The 22486-nt window shown below is 38.3% G+C and overlaps 1 protein-coding gene across 1 annotated transcript in view; it reads left to right on the forward strand.

Moving 5' to 3' along the window:
• The first annotated feature begins 19321 nt into the window (after window positions 1-19321).
• Window positions 19322-22486, forward strand: part of MFSD6 (major facilitator superfamily domain containing 6) — a 47317-nt gene continuing 44152 nt past the window's right edge. The window contains exon 1 of the mRNA XM_065880754.1: window positions 19322-20903. Within this exon, the coding sequence (XP_065736826.1) occupies window positions 19345-20903 (1559 nt within the window). The 5' untranslated portion in view covers window positions 19322-19344. The remainder of the gene's footprint in view (window positions 20904-22486) is intronic.

Consider the following 22486-nt stretch of genomic DNA (forward strand, 5'->3'; position numbering starts at 1 on the left):
TGCGCGGCTCAGTAGTTGTGGCACACGGGCATCAGTAGTTGTGGCTCATGGGCTCTAGAGCACAGGCTCAGTAGTTGTGGCGCACAGGCTTAGTTGCTCCACAGCATGTGGGATCTTCCTGGACCAGGGCTTGAACCTGTGTTCCCTGCATTGGCAGGCACATTCTTAACCAAACATATATTTTAAAAGTGATATATGCTCATTGGAGAAAAATCCAGTCAAGTCTAAGAAAAAATTAAAGTAACTCCTAATTTTACTTCTGAGAGATAACCCCTAGTAATATTTTGGTATTATTTTCATATCTTTCTCTAAAGTATATTTTGTATGAAGTACATAGATTTACAAATATAAACTCTTACAATACATACAGGTTTGTGTCTTGCTTTTTTTCACTTAATGCAGTGCACAAATCATGAGCATTTTCCCATATTCTATTAATTCTATTTAAGTTCTATTAATTAACTTCAGTTTTTCCATCCTGTGGATGTAAGTTTCTGTTTTTCTCTCATGTGGACATACCATAATTTATTTAACTGTTTCTGTTACTGATAGCTCACTTTGTTTCAGTTTTGATCATTATGGTAAACATCCATACACTTAAATCCTTGTCTTCTAGAAAGACTGTACTTCTACTCTTAGTTAATGAGAGTGACTATCGATCTTCATCTTTACCAGCATTGAATATTTTCATTTTCAAAAATATTGGTATGGCATGTTTATTGAAGTATCTCGTTTCTTTAATGGGCGAGGTAATAAGTCTTTTTCTGAAAGAAACTGATAGCACTTGGTACCTCTCAGCATAAGAAACAAGATAATTTTAGATTACATATGTTGGAATGTGCTTAGGATATAAATGATTATTTTAGACTATAGTGTGCTTAAGGGATATAAAGAAAAGTCATTGACAGTAGCTACATGTCTATAGAAGAATGTATCCTAAACTTTGAGGTCTGTATTTTCATCTAGACTATAAACTCGTAAAAGATATGTCTGAGAAAGAAACACCTATAAATTTCTGTTTAGAACGCCTTGTCTGATAGATAGACTGTATACTCTTTAAGCCTCTTAAGTTTCTCAGTGTCTTAATAGTGCCAGAATAGCTACATAATAATGCCAGTCTTTTGTTGAATAAGCATTTATCAAGCACCCATTATAAATATAGCATTATTTTACATATATAATATGTGTACTGGTGCTCTAACCCAGTGTTACAGTACCAATACCTGGAGTTGTATTTTTATTTCTCATTATAATTCTTATTTTTCCACAGTCTACTTTTCCTGTGTTCCTAGTATTTTTAGATTTTGGACCCATAGTCCTATACTAATTGCATTTGCCCAAGTCCTTTTCTGAAAAGATTTGAAAAAAAAATTGAATGTGTGTCTGTGTGTATAGAACAGATATTCACATAACTAGGTTTAAAAATAAACCAAAAAACATTTTAATAGAATTTTAATTTCTTTTTTACTCATATATATTCTGTATAAATTGCTTCTCAAGTATAGCACGCAATAATTTATAGAGGAAAATCTGAAACTTTAAGTAAATAACATAGCTTTCAATATCTTTAAAAAAGCCTTTGTTTTATACTTCGAAAAGATAAGAAATGAAAAAGAAAAGCTGAGATTTTTCTGTGTTAACTTCTTGGCAAAGAAACAAAAATTGTGTCTATAATCATTAAAATTGTAAATAATTTGATAATAGAGACAGTTTTCAAATGACAAGAGGTGACTTGCTGTGGCTTCTGCTTTCACTGTGGCCTGTGCCCGTGCTGACCAGGTTCCAGCCTTCCCTCTTTCTCTTCTCTTCTAACCCGGTACCTGTTCTATTACCTAGAAGGTGTTTGAAGACACTGTTGCAATGCTAGCATAGTTCTCAGGCTCCCACATGAAAATAATTGCACTTGTAGTTCTCAATCTGAGAAACTGCGTAATGTTGGAAAGCTAATAGGAATTGCATAAACATTTATTAGAGAAATAGATGTATGATGGTAGCATCAATATACATTGGAAAATGAGTGGAACATGTATGTATGACACATTTATTCAGTGCTTTCAAAGACCACTGGCAGTAACTCCACGGCTCCCACAGGCTAGAACTGTTGCCCTGGAGGAAGCCAGTGGCTGGTGAGTCCATGCCCACTTCTGTGGCTCATGGCTGGAGGGGAGTGGGTAGGGAAGCTCTGGGTGGGCTTGTCTTTTGAGACCTGTTGCCGGCATTCCAGATTGAAAAGTAGAAAGAATTTTCCCCAATTTAAAAGTTATGCGCTTTGTAACACTGAGGTTGGCACTCTTGGTTCAGTAATCTGAGTACCACCCCTATTTGTAAGATTATTTCGGTGGGGAAATGGTTTCTAAGCTTCAGCAATTGAAGTACAAGGAATATTGGAAACCCGGCCGTTCAGGAGGTTGGTTATTTTAAACAAACAATTTCATTGCCGTGTCTGGCTATTGATTTTGGTTTAGAGAGAGATGACTATGCACTGGTTCTATTTTTACAAAGTTTCTGTGGCCCCCTTAAATCCTTACATTGTTTTCCTTCTTGACAAATGAATGCAGTGTCAGCAGCAGCATATTCAATTAATTTTACTTCCTATTTTCAACACCTATTGGATTTTTTTTTTTAGTTGCAGAAACAAGATATAAATATATTTTTAAAAACCTTTTTCTTCCATGCAGTACTATGAACTGTTACTTGTTCCTCACACTGGGCTTATTTTATTTATTTTTTAACATCTTTATTGGAGTATAATTGCTTTACAATGGTGTATTAGTTTCTGCTTTATAACAAAGTGAATCAGCTATACATATATCCGCTTATCTCCTCCTTCTTGCGTCTCCCTCCCACCCTCCCTATCCCACCCCTCTAGGTGGTCACAGAGCACCGAGCTGATCTCCCTGTGCTATGCGGCTGCTTCCCACTAGCTATCTATTTGACATTTGGTAGTATTAGGAAGTTTGAGAGACAGAAGGAAACGAGGTTCAGGGGCCTGCTTCAAATTTATGCTGTAAGCTCTTGGCACAATATTTAATCAAAAGCCTACAACGAATAAATAGAAATCTGCTTTCATGATGGTTGATAAGGTCTAAGGACCTACATTACAAATTTTTTATTGACATTTAAATGTGTCTTCCACAAAGTGAAAGTGAAAACCCCCTTGGCTTTTATTACTAAAACCACATTTAGGGTTAAAGTCTATGCCATGCCCCTGCGCTCCCACCCCACCCCCCATGGAAATAATTTGTTCTTTTTACCATCTTAGTAGGTGAAGGGAAATATATTAGAGTGGGGCTTCGTCTCCTTTCTTTCACATTTATTATGTTACAGATACAATTAAAGTGTTCCTAAGGGGGCTATATTTTAAAAATTTTTTAATATTTATTTACTTGGTGGTGCCAGGTCTTATTTGCGGCACAGGCACGCGGGATCTTCGTTGCAGCCTGCGGCATCTTTTTAGTTGCAGCACGCGAGCTCTTGGTTGGGACATGCGGGATCTAGTTCCCTGACCAGGGATGGAACCCGGGCACCCTGCATTGGGAGCGCGGAGTCTTAACCACTGGACCACCAGGGAAGTCCCAGGGGGCTATATTTTATTTTTTTATTTTTTTCTTAAAGTTACCATTTATTAAGAGCTTACCATGTACCAGCCCTATTAACCTGTCACATGCATTGTTTTCATCTATTCCTTGCAGCAATCCTGAGAGTTTAGTGCGAATGAGATTTACAGATTTATAAATGTAAAACCTAAGAGGTGAAGAGGTTAGAAACCTGGCCAAAGCCATGTGGCTAGTAATTGCTTCAAAACTGATCTTTCAGCCACTAGTGCTCACCCTTTTAGTTATGACATGACACCCTTTCTAAGCACAATCAATCCTCTTAATTGCCCAGTGAAATAGGCTGGGCTTGTGCCCCTGTTCCCAGGTGCGGACAGTGACCTGAGTGGTAACATAACTTGCCCAAAGACACCTGGTTATTTTTTTATTTTTTCACACACACACACACACACACACTGTATTTTATTTTTACAAGAGATAAATAGACTGAAACCAAGCATTGTAAATGGATGACCACAACAAAAGCAACAAAGATTGCAATTACCAAACAGGAAACACACTCATACTATGTCATAATATTGACATTCAGTCCAGTAATCCTCCACTGTAACAGCTCCTTTACTTTGCAGTGAAAATTGATTTGTATATTTTTTACCTCTGAGTGCTTGTGGGATTTTTTTTTTATTCAAACAGAAAGTCACAAAAATTATAATCGTCCTCATCAGTTCACTCAGTCCCAGGGGGCTCTATTTTAAATGAATAGTTATTTCTTGCCGTGGATACTTAATTATCATTCTAGTCCATAATCCAACAATGTGTTCTCTAATAAGCCTGCGCACCCATCCCACCTCCTAGCTAGGCTGTGGTCGTGGAAATGGATATGGATGTAAATTCATGAGCTGTGATGGATAAAATGCTAGCTGGGTTCTAGGGTTCAAGGGTGGTGCCAGGGATTACGAAAACACTTGGGAAGAACGCTTTTGGAGTGATTGCAAAATAAGGCCCAGCATTGTAATGAAATATCACACCCTGGAATGAGATCACAGCCACCACCACCACCGAATATTGCTACGTTGCTTTTGAGTTAGAAAAATGCTTTTTCATACATTATTTCATTTAAGCCCTAGAACCCCCCTGAGAGTTAATTGACTCTGGTTTGTGTTTTTAATCTCCATTTTACAATGAGGAAAGGGAGGCTCAAAGAGGCGGTGCTTTGTCAAAGCCAGGAGAGCAACTGAGACTTCTCTCTGCACTTCCTAAAATTAATGTCTGTCACCTTAAGCTTTAGTAAAATCTTATGTGCATTTTGCCATCAGGTATTTGTCAAAAATAGCCAATATTTATTGAGAGCTTACAAGAGTAAAGGGCAGTATGCTAAGTACTGGATTCTTCCCTCAAAGAGTTTATAATCTAGTTGGGCAAACAGGAAATATCTATAAAAAGAGCAATAAAATTACCCCTACGTCATGCAACAGCTCAGGTGTGGGAGTAATCTTCAGAAGTAGAGGAAGGAGTTAGGAAAATACTGCAAGTTTATTCTATTTCCAGATGTTATAAAAAATTACCTTAGATTCAGTTCATAAAGTACTTACTGTCTAAAATGATTCCATCACAGGATATCAGTATTTGCAATTAGTGTTACACTAAAATAGAAGGTCAGATGTTAGGGAATCCTTAGTAGAGGTTGCAGTGGCAGAACCCTGCCAATCTGTTTTCCACACTGAAGCTATAATGATCTTTGTAAAATACAAATGTGGCCCTTCTACTCTCCTGTTCAATTCTCTTTGGAGGCTCCCCATTATACTCAAAATACATAATACGCACAAGTTCTTATGTATCAGGCACTGTGCTAAGAGCTCAACACACATTATCCTTTTTCATCCTCACGGCTACCCTAACGGAAAAATATTATTATGTTTCTTATTTTGTATATGAGGAAGAGTAAGACTTAGAGAAATTAAAAGCTTTCCCAAGGCTACAGAACTCGACAGTGGCCGAGCTAGGATCCGTATCTCGGCCAGTCTCTCACTCCCGACTCAGGAACCCCTTGGCATTGTGCAGAAGGCCTTTTTTGATCAGCACCTTCCATGGTCCTCCTTTGTGGGTTACGCTTACTCATCTGCTAAGGCTCCCCTTAAGGCCCCACCCCAGAGATTCCTGTGTCACCCGTGCTTGCACCTATTTTAACATTTGGCACAGCAGGTTATGGTTGTGGAGAGACCCCTGCCTCTCTCTCTCCACTGGATTTGATAGCAGGGACTACGTCTTTACACCATTTGAATTATTGATCACCAAGCATGCATCCCATGTAATGGTTGGTGTTAAATTCATGCTTGTGGGATTAAAAAAAAAAGCATGTCTTTATCTTCACTATAACTCTCTAATGTAGTGTTTTGTATTCTACCCAGTCATCCCTCAGCTTGATACTTGAGGGCATCTGTAATCTATTGTTGTTTGCTAGCCTCGTTTGCCCTTCAGCCCCAGTATTAACCTTGTAAGGATCTCCTGCTGTCTTTTCTTTCCCGCATCCTGGAGTAGTTTTTCCATCCTTTGTCTAAGGCAAATCGTACACATCTTTCAAGGTTCAAGTTGAGTCCCTCATTCTCTTGACAACTCCCATCTGGAGTTTGGACTCTCTACTCTGAACTCCAGAAGCACCCCTGTTATCAGTAACATTTTTGGTTAATTATGCAGTGTTCTGTGACTTCTATTATTCCTCTGACTTGTCATTTAAATCTTCCTTGTGTTTTGGGCTCACCTTGTCAACTATAAAGTCTTCGAGGCCTAAGACCTCTTTGTCTAGTAGCGGCACGGTGGGTTGACAGGCAGGGCCTGCTAAGAGCACAGACTGTCTGGATTTGAATCCCAGCTCTGCTGCATATTCCCTACGTGACGTTGGGGTAATTATTTACCTTCTTTGTGCCTCAGTTTCCTCATCTGTAAAGTGAGGAAAGTAATCATGTTTACCCCAGAGAACTGTTGTGAGGAATAATGAGTTAGTACATTTTAAGCCCATAGCAAGTGTTGTTTAAGTGTTGTGGTGGTGTAGTGAGAATAATAGTGAGAATAATATAGCCCACTGAAAACTCTTATTAAAATACAAAAATGTTGTCCAAGGGGGACAACCACAGGCTGTGAATTAACCACTGTATGGATCAGTTTGTCACCTAGCAGACAAGTTTTGCTGTGAGCCTGGGAAAGGTCCATCAAGAATGACAAGGACAGCAGGTTCTGGGTTCTGGGAAGAGTTTCAGTCCAAGTGGAATGCTGTCGCTAGCAGCTGTGGGGAGCCTGTGGGTGTAGCACTGAGTGCCTGCAGGGCCCAAACTAGACTCCGGAGAATCGGGGCTGACAAAACTAGAGCTAGTTTGATTCTTTCACAATTTGATGTAGCCATAAAGGAGCCACGTCAAAATGCTCCAAAAGGAAAAGGAAGGTCCCAAAATAGTCATTCAGCTTTGCACACCTTAATGCCCTTGTAGCATGTGTAACTGTTGTAAAACCAACCTTATATTTCTTTTTCATGACATTGGCTAAATGTGTAGCAGATGCTAAATCAATCCTTATTGAGAAAAGATGTGTTGGAATTGAAATTGAGCGCTGTGCTTCTGAGGAAAGCTCTATTCTGGAAAATGCTGGGGGTTGAACTGAATGTTCACAGTACAGTATGTAAATACCAGGATGCGAAGGCTTATTTAGAGGAGCTTCTTTCTGTATGTCTATGTTGGGAATACATTGCAGCAGTGATTAGAGTTCTGCTCTGGGATTCACATCGCTCAGAGGCATAGAGAGTGGCCAGTAAGAGTCGACAGGGTAGAGCTATAGCTCTGAGGGTTCAGGAAGTGGATTTGCCCATTTTGCAGCTTCAGTCCTGGTCTCTGGGCAACATCGTGTTGATAGCTGTGGTGCCAGGAGGAAGGTCCCTTCTGTGTAATCCAGGGATTGTTTCCTCTCCATCACTGGTAGTTATGTCACTGATACATTAGAGCACACATTATCGTAGCGCTGGTAGATCTGACCTTTGGCAATTATTATTCCAAGGAATATATCAGGTTTAAGATCTTCTTTCTTCAAAAGTTGAATCCATCTCCATACTCATGTATTTGTGGATAACTCAATGTAATTTTGAGCAGCTTTAATTTAAATATTTAATGAAGAAAGCTATCAATTTTAACAAGAATGATTTCATCACCCCTCATCAATAATTCAGAAATAGCTGCTATTTTTTAATGACTCAGTGTAGGTACCAGTAGAATGAATGCCCTTCCAGGTTTTTAAAGGCTGTGTTATATACGTTCACAGTAATGATGTTGATTACTATGTTAGAGAGTGCCAAGTGAGAAAGCTTTTCTAAAAAACAAACAAAAGCCCTTCTTATCCAAGTAGGATTAACTGCAAACCTGTAATATAGATTTTTCTAGAGAAATTCATAGATTTATTTCTGTTTATAATTTGAAATGTCTTCTCTCTTTTTTAAAGTTTCTTTAAAAAAATCTTTAAGATTCAGAAGTTTAAAACAAAATATTAGCTTAATGGGTTCATGTTGGTGGACTATTAAATTTAAAAAGTCTCCCCTAGATTTGTAAACAGGTTAAGTACTTCATACAGCATGTAAATATAAATATTCTAACTTCTCCTTACACTTACTCTATCAATCCTTATGGCAAATTAAATGTAATCTAAGTCATCCAAAGCATGCCCTGCTTTGGGACATATTTTAATTTTATTAGAATGCAGAGGTTTTTGGGGGGTTCATTTGTTTCTTTTTTGTCCCTGATCCTTTGATTACACAGATGACTGTAGTTATACTTTATTTTGTTTCTCTGTTTACAATGTGATTATTTCAGTTCCTTTTCATCAGTATCTAAATATGACCTGAAAATATTGAGTCTAAACACTAATGTCCAGAGTTGAAACTAAAAGTTTTTGTTTGTATTTTTAGATTTGAAATTCATATAGAAGTTATTGAATGTGACATTCATATAAAAGGTACTGAATGCCATATTACAGGAACATTTTCTTCACTACTTTGCATTTGTTGATATTTTGACAACTACTTAACATCTGGACTCATGTTAACAAGAGAAACTTTGCATAACCTATGATAATTAAAAATCATTTGAATCAGATGGAGAGGAATGAGTGGTTTAGGGGAAGTCACTCATCAAGGTTTAAATCAACCTCCTAATGTAATATATTTTGCAGCTTTGAATGAGCATTTGGGGGTTGATTCAGTTCTTCATCATCACTTGAACAATTTGGGAATTATGCTTTTTAAAGGTAACTTTGTGTCCTTCTCTGACCTACTTGTTATAGAAGCAGCAGTTGATTTATGGAGGATAATTAAATAAAAGCCACCTGACAAGAATTCATGCAGTCAGCATTCCTTATGTACAATTCTGAAAACTATTTTTAGTCTGTGAGAGAAAGATACTAGCAGCTGCTTTTGATTATCTTGTACCAAGACAAAGCCCATGTGACTGCATATTTCTTTTTTAGCTTTGATTTTTATTTTTTAGGTGAGTTATGCATGTACAAAGCTTCTTTAAAAAAATTACCAAGTTTACAAGACTTGTTTCTTTTTTTTTTTAAATCAGACTTCTACAACATCCCTCCTCATTTTCCCTCCCAGAGGCAACTACATTCTTTGTCTTTAAGGTGATTATTTTGATATTCACCAGTGCATTTTGAAATAAAAAGCTTGTATTCTTAATTCATGATTTTTAAATGTAGGCATTATCTGTTGTCTTTCCACTATGGAAGATACAGAGTTACTCTCCATGCTGTCCCGGCTCTCTGTGCCCATTCAGCCTTCTCATTTCCCTGTCTTCCCCATATAGTTACGTGGCAATTTTGGTTAGTTCAGTAGCCCTTCCTTACATTAGTATGACTATGTGATCGAAGCTGAGACATGTAGTAAACTATGATTATTTTTCTTTTCTTGTGCAACTTTTTGTTTTCTTGTAGTGTTTTGTTTACCTTTCTCTAAACTTACCAGTAATTCATCCCTAAACTCTTCACCAGTGGTCTAAATTTCCTCTTAGGACATTCAGATCTATTGTTATTCTGCCGGTGTCACTTTGCTGACAAAGCCTCTCCTGGAGCCTGCACACCTGACCCAGCTACACTGGCCGCCTTTTGTGTCATCCTGGGATCTCCAGTCACCAGCATGCCGTATTCCCTTTGCCTCTCTCCTATGTTCTCTTATTTTCTAAATTCCATGTCTTACTCTCTCTTGTTTTATTCCCTTGTTTTGGCAGTGCACAACCTGAGAAAGGGTATATGAGAGGTACATTTTTTTTTTGAGAAATTGCATATGTGAAATGTCTTTCTTTTACCTATAAACTTGAATGATAATTGGGTTGAGTACAGCTTCCAGTGTTGTTGTTGAGATATCTGAAGCCATTCTGGTCCCTGATCCTTAGTATGTGACACATTTTATTCTCTGAAAGTTTGTAGGGTCGTCTCTTTGTCCTAATGTTCTGAAAGCTTGATGATGTACTTTGGCTTGGATGTATTTTATCCACTGTGTTACGTACTCCGTGGTCATTTCAGACAACTCATATATCTTTCAGTTCTGAGAAATTTTCTTGAATTAAAAAGATTCCTATCTCTCAATTTTCTCTATTTTTCTCTTGGAGTTCCTGTTTTATAGGTACTTGACTTTCTGGGTGATCCTATATTTGTCTTGTCTTTTCTCTGCTAGTTTCATCTCTTTTCTTTTTCGCTTCATATTTTAAGTTCTTTTTTTGTTGTTGAAAAATAATATAGTTCACTGACTTTTTATAACGTGAATACTTCCATTTAATAAAGATCCAGATAAAAACAAAAACAAAAAACCCCAAAACCCCCAAATTATCAGGACCCCAGAACTCCTTCTAGCTACTACCTTACCCAAGGGTAATTACTATCTTGAATTTTTTAAATTAATCTTTTTTATTCTGAGATAATTATAGATTCACATACAGTTATAAGAAATAATACAGATATAGACCATTTATCCAGTACCCACTTTCCCCCAGTGGTAACATCTTGCAAAACTTCAGTTTAATAGCACAACTAGGATACTGATGTTGATACAGTCAAGATACAGAACATTTTTATCACCACCAGGTCCCTCACGTTGCCCTTTTGTAGCCGCCTCCACTTTCCTCCCACCTGTACTCGCTACTGAACCCCTGACAATCACTTATATGTTCTCCATTTCAATAATTTTGTCAGTCTGAGAATGATATATGAATGGAATCATACAGTGGATAATCTTTTGAGATTGGCTTTTTTCACTCTTTATAATTCTCTGGAGATTCAATCAGGTTATTGTATGTGTCAATCATTTATTCCTTTTCATTTTATAGTTTTATTTTATTTTTTTTTTTGGCGGTACGCGGGCCTCTCACTGCTCTGTGGCTTCTCCCGTTGTGGAGCACAGGCTCCGGACGTGCAGGCTCAGTGGCCATGGCTCACGGGTCCAGCCGCTCCACGGCATGTGGGATCCTCCCGGACCGGGGCACGAACCCGTGTCCGCTGCATCGGCAGGCGGACTCTCAACCACTGCGCCACCAGGGAAGCCCTATTCCTTTTTATTGCTGAACAGTTTCCCATGGTACGGAGGTACCAGTTTGTTTAACCATTCATCCATGAAGGACATCTGAGTTACTTCCAGTTTTTGGCTATTACAGATAAAGATGCTGTAAACATTTGTGTACAGGTTTTTGTGTGAAAATAAGTTTTCAGTTCTCTGCGATAACTGCCCAGAAGTGCAGTTGCTGGGTCACGTGGTAGTCACATTGTTTGGATTTATAAGAAACTGCCGAACTGCTTTGCAGAGTGGCTGTACCATTTTACATCCCCAGCAACAATGTATGAGGGATTTAGTTTCTCTTTATCCTTGTCAGAATTCGGTGGTGTTACTATTTTTATTTTAGCTAGTCTTATAGGTGTTTAGTGATGTATCATGTTTTTAATTTATATTTTCCTAACGGTTAATGACAATGAACATCTTTTCGTGTGTTTATTTGCATCTGTATATCCTGTATGTTCTCTTTGGTGAAATGTCTCTTCATGTCTTGTCTGTTTTCTAATTGGATTGTTTGGTATATTTTCCGTTGAGTTTTGAGAATTCTTTACATATTCTAGATACTAGCCCTTTGTTGAATATGTGGCTTGCAAATATTTTCTCCCAGTTTATAGCTTGTTTTTTCATTCTTTTAATAGAGCCTTTCACAGAGCAAAAGTTTTAAATTTTGATAAAGTCTAATTTTCATTTTTTCCTTTTTTGAGTCATACTTTTGGTGTTAAGTCTAAGAATTGTTTGCCTAGCACTAGAACCCGAAGATTTTCTCCTAGGTTTTTTTTTCCTAAAAGTTTTACATTTAAATCCATGAATCCATTTTGAGTGAGTATTCATATAAGGTATGAGACTTAGGTTGACATTCATTTTTTGCCTATTGATGACTAATTGCACCAGCACTATTTGTTGAAAAGTTTTTTATCTTTCTCCCGTCGAATTGTTTTTGCATCTTTGTCAAATATCACTTGGACATATTTTTGTGGATTTATTCCTGGGCTCTCTGTTCTGTTCCATTGATCTATGTGTCTGTTCTTCCACCATTACCACATAGCGGTGATTAGTATGTGGCTAAGTAATGTCTTCTTTTTCAAAATTGCTTTAGCTATTCTAGTTCCCTTTCCTTTTCAGATAAATTTTAGAGTAATCTCACCTATATCCACAAAAAAATCTTGTTGGGATTTTGATAGGGACTGTGTTAAAACTGTATATAAATTTGAGGATAATTGAAGTCTTTACTGTGTTGAGTGTTCTACCCCATGAACATGGTATGGTTCTCCATTTATTTAAATTTTTAGTTTCTTTTATCAGCATTTTGTAGTTTTCAGCATACAGTCCTGTACATGTTTTGTTAATTTATACTGAAATATTTCTTCCTTCTAGAAGCTTTTGTAGCTTTTTTGGGATTCGCTACATAGACAGTCATGCCAACTGCAAATAGAGACAGTTTCTTCCTTTTTGATCTGTATGCCTTTTGTTTCCTTTTCTTTCCTTATTGCCCTGGCTAGAACTTCCAACACAAAGTTGCATAAGAATGATGAAACCAGACAGTCTTCCCTTCTTCCCTATCTTAGAGAAAAAGCATTCAGTCTTTCACCATTAAGTGTAATGTTACCTGTGGGTTTTTTTGTTTTTTTTTTTGCGGTACGCGGGCCTCTCACTGTTGTGGCCTCTCCTGTTGGGGAGCACAGGCTCCGGACATGCAGGCTCAGCGGCCATGGCTCCCGGGCCTAGCCGCTCCATGGCATGTGGGATCTTCCTGGACTGGGGCACGAACTCGTGTCCCCTGCATCGGCAGGTGGACTCTCAACCACTGCACCACCAGGGAAGCCCCTCTGTGGGTTTTTGTAGGCGATCTTTATCAAGTTAAGGAGGATTCCCTTTATTCCTATTTTTCTGAGACTTTTCCTGAATGAGTGTTTAATTTTGTCAAATGCTTTTTTCTGTATCAATTAATAGGATCATGATACTTTTTTTTCTTTACCTTGTTTATATCGTGGATTACATTGATTGATTTTCAAATATTGCACCAGCATTGCATCCTTGGAATAAATCCCACATGGTCATAGGCACCGTTCTTTCTACATATTGCTAAATTTTCTTTTCTAACATTTAGTTAAGGATTTTTGTGTCTGTGTTTATAGGGATATTGGTCCATAGTTTTCTGGGTTTTGGACTTTTTTTCTGGACACAGGAGTCTCACTTGATAATTCTTTTCTTTCGGTATTTAAAAAATACTGTATTCCTTCTGGTTTCCATGGTTTCTGATAAAAAATCTGCTATCATTTGAATAGATTTTCCCCTGTTGGTAAGTTGTGATTCCTATCTCTGCCATCAAGATTTTTTCTTTGTCTTTGGTTTTTATAGTTTGACTATGATGTGTCTTGGTGTGGGTTTTTCTTGTTTAGAATTCATTCAGCTTTTTGAATCTGTAGGTTTATGTCTTCTGCCAATTTGAGAAGTTTTCAGCCTTTATTCGTTTGAGTAATTCAGTACTGCCCTTTTCCTCTTCTCCTTCAAGGACTCTGATGACATTAATGTTCAATCTTTTGTTATAGTCCCAAAGGTTCTTGAGGCTCTGTTAATTTTTTTCAGTCTATTTTCTTTCTGTTGTTCAGATTGTATGATTTCTATTATTCTTTCAGCTCACTGATTCTTCCCTTTCTCTCCTCCATTCTGCTGTTGAGTGCATGCATTGAGTTTTTCATATTTTGGTTATTGTATTTTACAGTTCTAAAACTTCCATTTTGTTTTTCTTTATATATTATATTTCTTTGCTGAGACTTTCTTGCTTCAATTTTCTATTTTTTTCATTTGTTTCAAGCATGTTTGTAATTGCTTGTTGAAGCATTCTTGATAGCCGTTTTAAAATCCTTGTTACCTTATTCTAACGTTCCTCTCATTTTGGTGTTGGCGTCTACTGTCTTTCTTCACTCAGTTTGAGGTCTTCCTGATTCTTGGTATGATGGTTTTTTTAATTGAAACCTGGACACTTTGGGTTTTATATTGTGAGACTCTGGATCTTACTTAAGCCTTCTGTTTTAGCTGGATTTTTTCTGACACTGCTCTGGCAAGGGAATGGGAGACGCTGCCTCATTACTTCCAGATGGAGGTAGAAGTCCAGGTTCCCCACTCAGTCTGTGCTGACGCCTGCAGTAGAGATGGGTGTTCTGGCTCATGATTAGTGTCCACTGATACCTCCCTGGCTGGGATGGATAGGAGTGCCTTTTTACTGCTCCCCACATGGCCTCCCGTGGATAGCACAGTGGAGGTAGAGGGAGTAATCTTGTTACTGCTGGGTGGTGGTGAAAGTTCTGACTCTTCACCGGGCCTCCTCTGACACCACCTCAGTGGGGAAAGGGTGCCTTGTTAATCTGACAGTTGGGGTGGAAGTCCAGATTCCCCATTTGGCCTCCACTGACACTGCTGTGGGGATGTGGCCTCATTATCACCTAGCAGTGATGAAAGTCTCAGCTCCATACTTGACCTTCTCTGACACCAACTCGGCTGAGGGGTTGGGGTGCTCTGTTATAGCTGGTGAAGGTGGAAGTCTAGGTTTCCCATTTGGCCTTTGCTAGTAGAGGTGGGAGTGGGACATGCTTTTCTTTCTCTGTGGTACTTAACTGGAATAGAGCAATTATCTATAGCTTTCTGGTTTTCTAGGCTGCCCTTTCCTGGTTCTTTGGCTGGAAAGGCCCAGTTTTTTTTTTTTTTTGGTCCATCCTCATTAATGTTTCTGAGTTCTTTAGCCCCACTCATTGTTGTGTTGTTCTTTGGGTATCAAGGCCCCCAGAAGGTCTGCCTTTTTCTGCCTACATTTTAGAGTCTTCTATGTTTGTTTTATATATAATGTCCAAGATTTTTAGTTGTACTTAGCAGGAGCAGTAAGGAAAAGTATATCTACTTCATCTTCTCAGAAGCAGAAGTCTACCTGGCTTATAACAGCATAAATTAGTTTTGCCAACTTTTGAACTCTGTATCAGTGGAATCATGTAGTATATGTTCTTTTGGCTTTCGCTTCTCTCATTCCACATTATGTTTGTGAGATTTATCCTTGTCATTGCACATGTTTGTAGTTTTTTCATTTTTATTGCTATATGGCATTTCATTGTATGGATATAACACAACTCATATATTCTGCTGTGGACAGGTTGCTCCCAGTTTGGGGCTATTAAAATTGTCCTGAACATTTCTGTAGATATCATTTGGTGAATATATTACTATTTAATATACATACCTTAGACTTGTCATGGGCTATACATTCAGGTTTAATAACTATTCCCAAACAGTTATTAGTGTATCACTTTACACTCCCACCAGCAATATATGAGAGTTCCAGTTGCTCCACATCCTCACCAACACTTGGTATTATTTGTCTTATTTATTTTTCCCATTTTGGAGGTATGTTACATTATTGCGTTCTGGCTTTAATTTGCTTTCACTGCTCACTTTAGTCAAGTTGAGCATCTTTTTATATATTTATTCACCATTTGCATAAGCTCTTTTGTGAAGTGCCTGTTCAAGTCTTTCGCTCATTTTTCTTATTGGGCTACTTGATATTTTCCTATAAATTTTAAGAAGGATTCTTTATATATCAGATACATTCTTGTGTCAAATATATATAACATTCACCCTCACCAGAATACCTTCTCCTACTCTTTGCCTTGCCATTTCAGATTTAATGTTGCCTTTTTATGAACAGAAGCTCTTGATTTTAATGTACTCCAATTTATTTTTTTCTTCCTTAATGCTTAGCACTTTTTATGTCCTATTTAATAAATCTTTTTTCTATCCTAAGATCTTCAAGATGTTTTTCTGTGTTTTCTTCTAAAAATTATGTTATTTTATCTTTTACTTTTAGATATACAATTCATCTGGAATTGATTTTTATATGACATGAGGTCGAGGTATCTGTTTATTGTTGTTTTTGTTTTTTCTAAGTCACCTCAAATTTTCCTTTCACATCATCTGTTAATTTTTCATTTGTGCTCTTTTTTCTTTTTCTTTTTTTAAAAATAAATTTATTTGGCTGTGTTGGGTCTTCATTGTTGCATGTGGGCTTTCTCTAGTTGCAGCGAGTGGGTCTACTCTTCGTTGCAGTGCATGGGCTTCTCATTGTAGTGGCTTCTCTTGTTGTGTAGTATGGGCTCTAGGTGCGTGGGCTTCAGTAGTTGTGGCTCACGGGCTCTAGAGTGCAGGCTCAGTAGTTGTGGTGCACAGGCTTAGTTGCTCTGCGGCATGTGGCATCTTCCCGGACCAGGGCTCGAACCCATGTCCCCTGCTTTGGCAGGCGGATTCTTAACCACTGTGCCAGCAGGGAAGTCCGTGTGCTCTTTTTTCTATAACACATTTTTATACCTTTTTTTTTTTATTCAAGCATTCCTTTTATTCCTTCCTCCTTCTCCTTAAAAAATATGTATTATCTTACTTTTGTTTCATAGTTGCATTTCTTTTCCTATTTCTAAAGATATTAATAATATATTTAAAAAAATATTTTCCTCCTCACAGAGCTTCTGTTTTCTCCATATTGATTTTTTCCCGTTTGTTTCGGTTCTATCTTTCCTGGAAGAGACTTTCCTCAAATACCTTGTAATTCTCGGTGACTGTTCATATTTAGTGGCAGGGCTAGATAAGACTCTGAACTCCTGTGTGGAGTGATTTGGTTGGGTTCTTTAGTTGGGGAGGCTTCAATATCAGGATTGAGAGGTCATTTCTCTCGGGCTAGTCAGATTCTCCCCGGAAGAACCTTCCAGTTCTTGCCAGCCTCTGGGAGGATGAAAGCCTTGGAGGATAAAAGCCTTGCCAGCCTCTGGGAACCTAGTGAGGTAAGTGGGATGGAGGCTGGAGTCGGGGCCAGGGCTTGAATCTAGGATGTGTATGTTCACTTAATGCCCCCTGTTTTCAATATGGCACCCCTACTCTCAGCTGTTCCTGTTGCTCTATGGCTCAAGAACCTCTGTTTCATCCTCTCCAGAGGGAAAAACCTCTAGTTGTTTGGCTAGCTATGTGGAGTGGAGAAGGGAATTGGGCATTCGGAGTTGGGGGTCCAGACTTTCAATTAACTCTGTTAATCAAGCCCCCCTCAAACACAAGCCCCCCTCAAACACACACACTCTTACTTGCAGAATAACCTAATATGGCCAACCCATGAGCCTTTGAGGGATTCTGAGGAACAAATTGTATTAGTTCTTGCTTCTCCCATTGTCAACCAGGGTTTCAGCTTTCTCAGATTTACCGTGATTTGCCAATTGTCTATGTTCTGGCTTCCAGAATATTATTTTATTGCTATTATGTACCCTTTAATTTTCCCAGCTTGGATTATGACTTTAGAAGTATGTGTGTGTGTGTGTGTGTGTGTGTGTGTGTGTGTGTGTGTGTTGTTATTTTAGTTGGATTTAGGGATGGAGTAAAACCAGATGAACTCAATCTGCCATTTTTACCTAGAAATGTCATATAATTTTATACGTTTTAAAAACAAATATTTCTTTCAAGTTTGAGCTCAAAATGAAATTAATTTAGAAAATGAGTCCAAAGGAGAATTGCCGTTCTTTTCAGGTAATGAAAGAGAATTGGAGCTGCTGACTTGGGTAGGTAGAGGCAATAATGATGAAAGAAAAATAAGTAGAGAACATTGAGGAAAACCTTTTAGTATGATTTGGGAACTAGAGGGAGGTGATGGTTGCCCAACACTGTGAATCTACTAATTCTACTAAATCATTTACTTTAAAATGGTTAATTTTATGTTATATTAATTTTACCTCAAATAAAAAAATTTTAACATAAGAAAAAGAAATACATGAACGTTTTCAAAGCTTATAGCTACGTTAACACCTGGCTTTGGGGGTAAAAGATAAACTGACTTATTACACAGGCCTCAGTAAATTATGTTTCTATTGTCTGCCTAGGAGCTATATAGAGGTTTTAAAATGTTTACAAGCATGATTCTGGAAGATCTTCAGAAATTTATTCTTCATTTGGGGAAAAGGGAGAGCAAGATGTGTTCTAAGGGGTGGCAAGTGGAGTTATTTCTCTCTAGTAAAGAAGATGAAATGAATTAATAACTATTTAATATGTATACGTCCTACATCCAATTATATTCATTGCAACTTGACAAATCTTGATGCAAGCAAGACCTTTTGACTCTTTAATCATTTGTATAATAGAAGAAAGGGAAATTCTGGTGGAATGTGGCACAGTTCCTATAAATTTATGCCTTTGATATATTGCTTATCTTTCATATGAAGCACCCTGTCTCATAAAAAGGTTTAATAGCACTTTATTATCCAAATATGGTATTTGGCAGTTCAGTGTGGTGTAACAGAGCATGTGTCCTAAAGCCATAATATTAGGGTTCACATCCTTGCTCTGCCACATGTGAGTTATTTAAACTCACCATACCTCATTTTTCTCATCTGTAAAATGGAGAAGATAATAGGGTTATTTTAATGAATATGAATTAATACATTTAAAGATCTTTCAGTGTTGCCTGGCACAGAGTACATGCTCAATAAATGCTATCTGCTATTTTTTTTCTGACATTTTCTTAAACTGTAATCTATAAAAGCACATCTGGAAAATGTATGTGATATAAGCAGCGTAAAGACTACTTCCTTACCAGGATATCATTGGCATGGCTGTAGTGACCAACTACAGATGCAAACGTGCAATTGGCTCCCTCTTTCTCATCACATTTGCAGTTGTGGTTAAGAGCTTATTTCTGTTTTTCTCTAAACACTGAACGGTTTTAGCTACCTTTATTTTCTAAGAATTCTGGACTTCAGAGTGCAGTGGATTTATTTGAAAAGTAAAACCAAGAAACTATAAATACTGTTTACTTTCAATTCTCTCTATTTGGTTTGGACATAAACCCTGTCATTTGTACATTTTCCCTAGGAATCAATGAAGAGATTGAGAATGACCGTGAGCTATACACCTGTCATTAGAAGATGTCATTAGTCAGTCAGTGGCCACAAAGCGAGTACTTGATTTTTTGAAAGTTATTTTTCTTTATCAGTACTATATGGCTGCAAGTGATAAGTGGTGATGGTTCTCTCTCACAATTACCATTTTTAGATGTAGTTTGAAACTCCTCAGTTTCCGGCAAGATGAAGCTCTATGTCTAAATGTTATTATTTTCATACTAAGCCTTCTTTTAAATTTTACTTTACAGATCAACAACCAAAATTTTGAAGGTCATCAACTTTCTGATGGTGGTGATAAGCCATGGCGACAGATGATAAAGTTGCCATCTTAACCGATGATGAAGAGGAACAGAAGAGAAAATATGTGCTTGCCGATCCTTTTAATGGTATTTCCAGGGAACCAGAACCACCTTCAAATGAAACACCCTCCCCCTCTGAAACAGCTGCTATTCCTGAGGAGGAAATAGACTGGATAGAGAAACATTGCGTTAAAATAAACAATGATCTTCTAATTTCCAAGGTCTTTTATTTTTTCTTTTACTCTGCATATGGCTCTCTTTACCCCCTTTTGCCTGTGTATTATAAGCAGCTGGGAATGTCACCAAGCCAGAGTGGGCTGCTGGTAGGTATTCGATACTTCATTGAATTCTGCAGTGCCCCCTTTTGGGGTGTAGTTGCAGATCGCTTTAAAAAAGGCAAAATTGTCCTCCTCTTTTCTCTTTTGTGTTGGGTTTTATTCAACCTGGGCATCGGATTTGTCAAACCTGCTACCTTGCGGTGTGTACCAAAGATTCCTCCGACAGCTCATCCCACCAGTTCAAGTCACCTGTTCACTCTCCTGCCAGCGAATTCCTCCATTGTCTCTTCCATTACTACATCACCAGGAATTCGTGAGAAAAGGAACCTGCCTCCTTACAATGGGTCAGAGATGTTAGAAGCAGGGCACAGTGTCATGGAAACTGTCATCTTCTCAACAGCTCCAAACAAGACCAGTGCGCCCACTCTGCAGCCTCACACTGATGAAATTACTGACCATGTTATGAACTTGACCATGAACCCAAGCACTGCAACCTCTGCTCCCCCAGGAAATGCAACCTGGGAGACAACTACTTCTATTGTCACTACCACCAAATCTTTACCTTCTGACCAAGTCACTCTTGTTTATGATCAACAAGAAGTAGAAGCTATATTCTTGGTGATCTTGGTAGTTGTCATAATAGGAGAATTTTTCAGTGCCTCCTCTGTCACGATTGTGGACACGGTAACACTCCAGTATCTGGGAAAGCACAGAGACCGCTATGGACTGCAACGCATGTGGGGCTCCCTGGGCTGGGGCCTGGCAATGCTGTCGGTGGGCATTGGCATTGACTACACCCACGTGGACGTGCTCATCAATGGGAAGGGGTGTAAGCCCCCTGAATACCGGAACTACCAGATTGTCTTCATCGTCTTTGGGGTTCTCATGACCATGGCCTTGATCGTCGCTACTCAGTTCCGGTTCCGCTACAACCACTTCAAAAACAGTGAAAATAAAGGGAAAGAGGTGGAGATCCCTCAAGTAGAGAGGAACAGCTCCACAGAATCCTCTGAGGAGACACCAACCACCACCAGCCACGTGCAGGCCTTCAACTTCTGGGACTTAATCAGGCTGCTTTGCAGTGTGCAGTATGGCTCCGTGTTGTTCGTGGCTTGGTTTATGGGTTTCGGATACGGCTTCGTGTTCACCTTTCTCTACTGGCATTTGGAGGACCTGAATGGAACGACAACCCTCTTTGGGGTCTGTTCAGTCCTGAGCCATGTGTCTGAGCTGACAGCTTATTTTTTTAGTCACAAGCTTATTGAATTGATTGGCCACATCAGGTAAGAACATGTGTACTGTTGCTGCCCCTCAGCAATTGAACTTTATCTTTTCGTAGTTTATAGCTCCTTTGAGCACATTTAAGGATATTATCATTTGTGTTGGGGGTAGGGTTGGGGTGGGAATGGGGATTTCTGTTTCTCTTTCTCTTAAAAATAAAAACAAAAGGAAGGAAGTGATGAACCTAGTTGGATTATCTCAAATAAACAAAATATGCTGTTTCTGCTCTGTATGCTAAGAGAATCTTACAGTAAATGTTTTCAGGTATAGGAACACCAATTTAGTCAACTGTATTATTCCATGGACCTTGAAGGGTCCGACCACCTGTCTCAGCCATTTATGAAGAGGGGCTTAAGTGGATAAAGAGGATTATGTTTTTTCAGCTTTCAGTTATTCTCAGCCACTTGCTGACACAGAAAGACCTTGAATATATGGTATATGAAGATGTCCATTATATTTAATAAAGCTGTGGTGTGACCCACCATCATCCCTAACCCATGATATTATGTGGAAGAGAATCTTACATAATTTTTTCTGATTATTACATAAGCCTCTGTTTTTATCTGCCATGAAGACATGGGATATTTTAAAATCTTGCTTCTACCTAAAATTTCCCATGTAATCCTTTTAAGCAAAAAATCTATAAATGCCCAGTGTTTCTTGTGTAATGTTTCTCACCATTAATGTTTGTCTGAAGTTGTTTGAATAGTACCTTGCTCTTTATAAGTCTTTCTGCTTTGCTGTTGGCTCTAAAATGTAGAGCCAGGTACACTTAAGCATTCTTACCTCATAGAAAAGTATGACATGTCTGTCTCTAAAATTTGAAGTTGCCATAACTAAAAGAAAGCAACTGTGTGTGTTTGTGTGTATGTGGTAATCTTTAAATCTGCTGTTTCCATGAGAAATTACAAAGGAGAAATAGATACAAGCTTTGAGAAACATGGATCTTTTTTCCTTTAATTTCCCTTTGACTAACTGAAGAAAGTATTTTCTAATGTGAAGTTTCAACCTAGAATCATTCTTTTCCCCATACAGTTGTGAGTGTTTTTCCTTGTTTGGTTTGGTTTTGCTTTGGGAGGCTGTGTGCTGTTCCTTCTGTTTCTCAAATCTTTGACCCCTTTGTTGTCACAAACAAAGTCAGGCACTGTATGGGCAGTTTCCAGAGACACAGAGTCCCCGAGGCACACTCATTGGGACCAATCAGAAAAAAGCCTTGTAATATTAAGGGCTGGGGATGTCCTTTAACCTTGTCCAGGTCATGTTTGCATTCTCTGAGCTGTGTGGATTGACCGTGATGATTCCGACTCACAGTGATGAATTTCTTCAGCTTGGTTATTGGTATGAGCAGGATCTCACCTCGGCTAATAGTGTGTTTAAAAACCACAGCCATTTATTCCCAGAAAGGTACTCTGTCAGGTCTTACCCATGAGTGGAGTTCCTAGACATCATGATTTAATCACTAAATAGCGTTAATTGAATGTTGACTTAGTACAGAGTATGTATATAGGTTTTATTTTCAAAGAAATTGTTAGGTTCTTCTTACATGCTAAGAAAAGTAGTTTCTTTTCCGTCTTTGCTTTTTGTC

This window comes from Phocoena phocoena, chromosome 7, assembly GCF_963924675.1.
Source record: "Phocoena phocoena chromosome 7, mPhoPho1.1, whole genome shotgun sequence".
NCBI classification, from domain to species: Eukaryota; Metazoa; Chordata; class Mammalia; order Artiodactyla; family Phocoenidae; genus Phocoena; species Phocoena phocoena.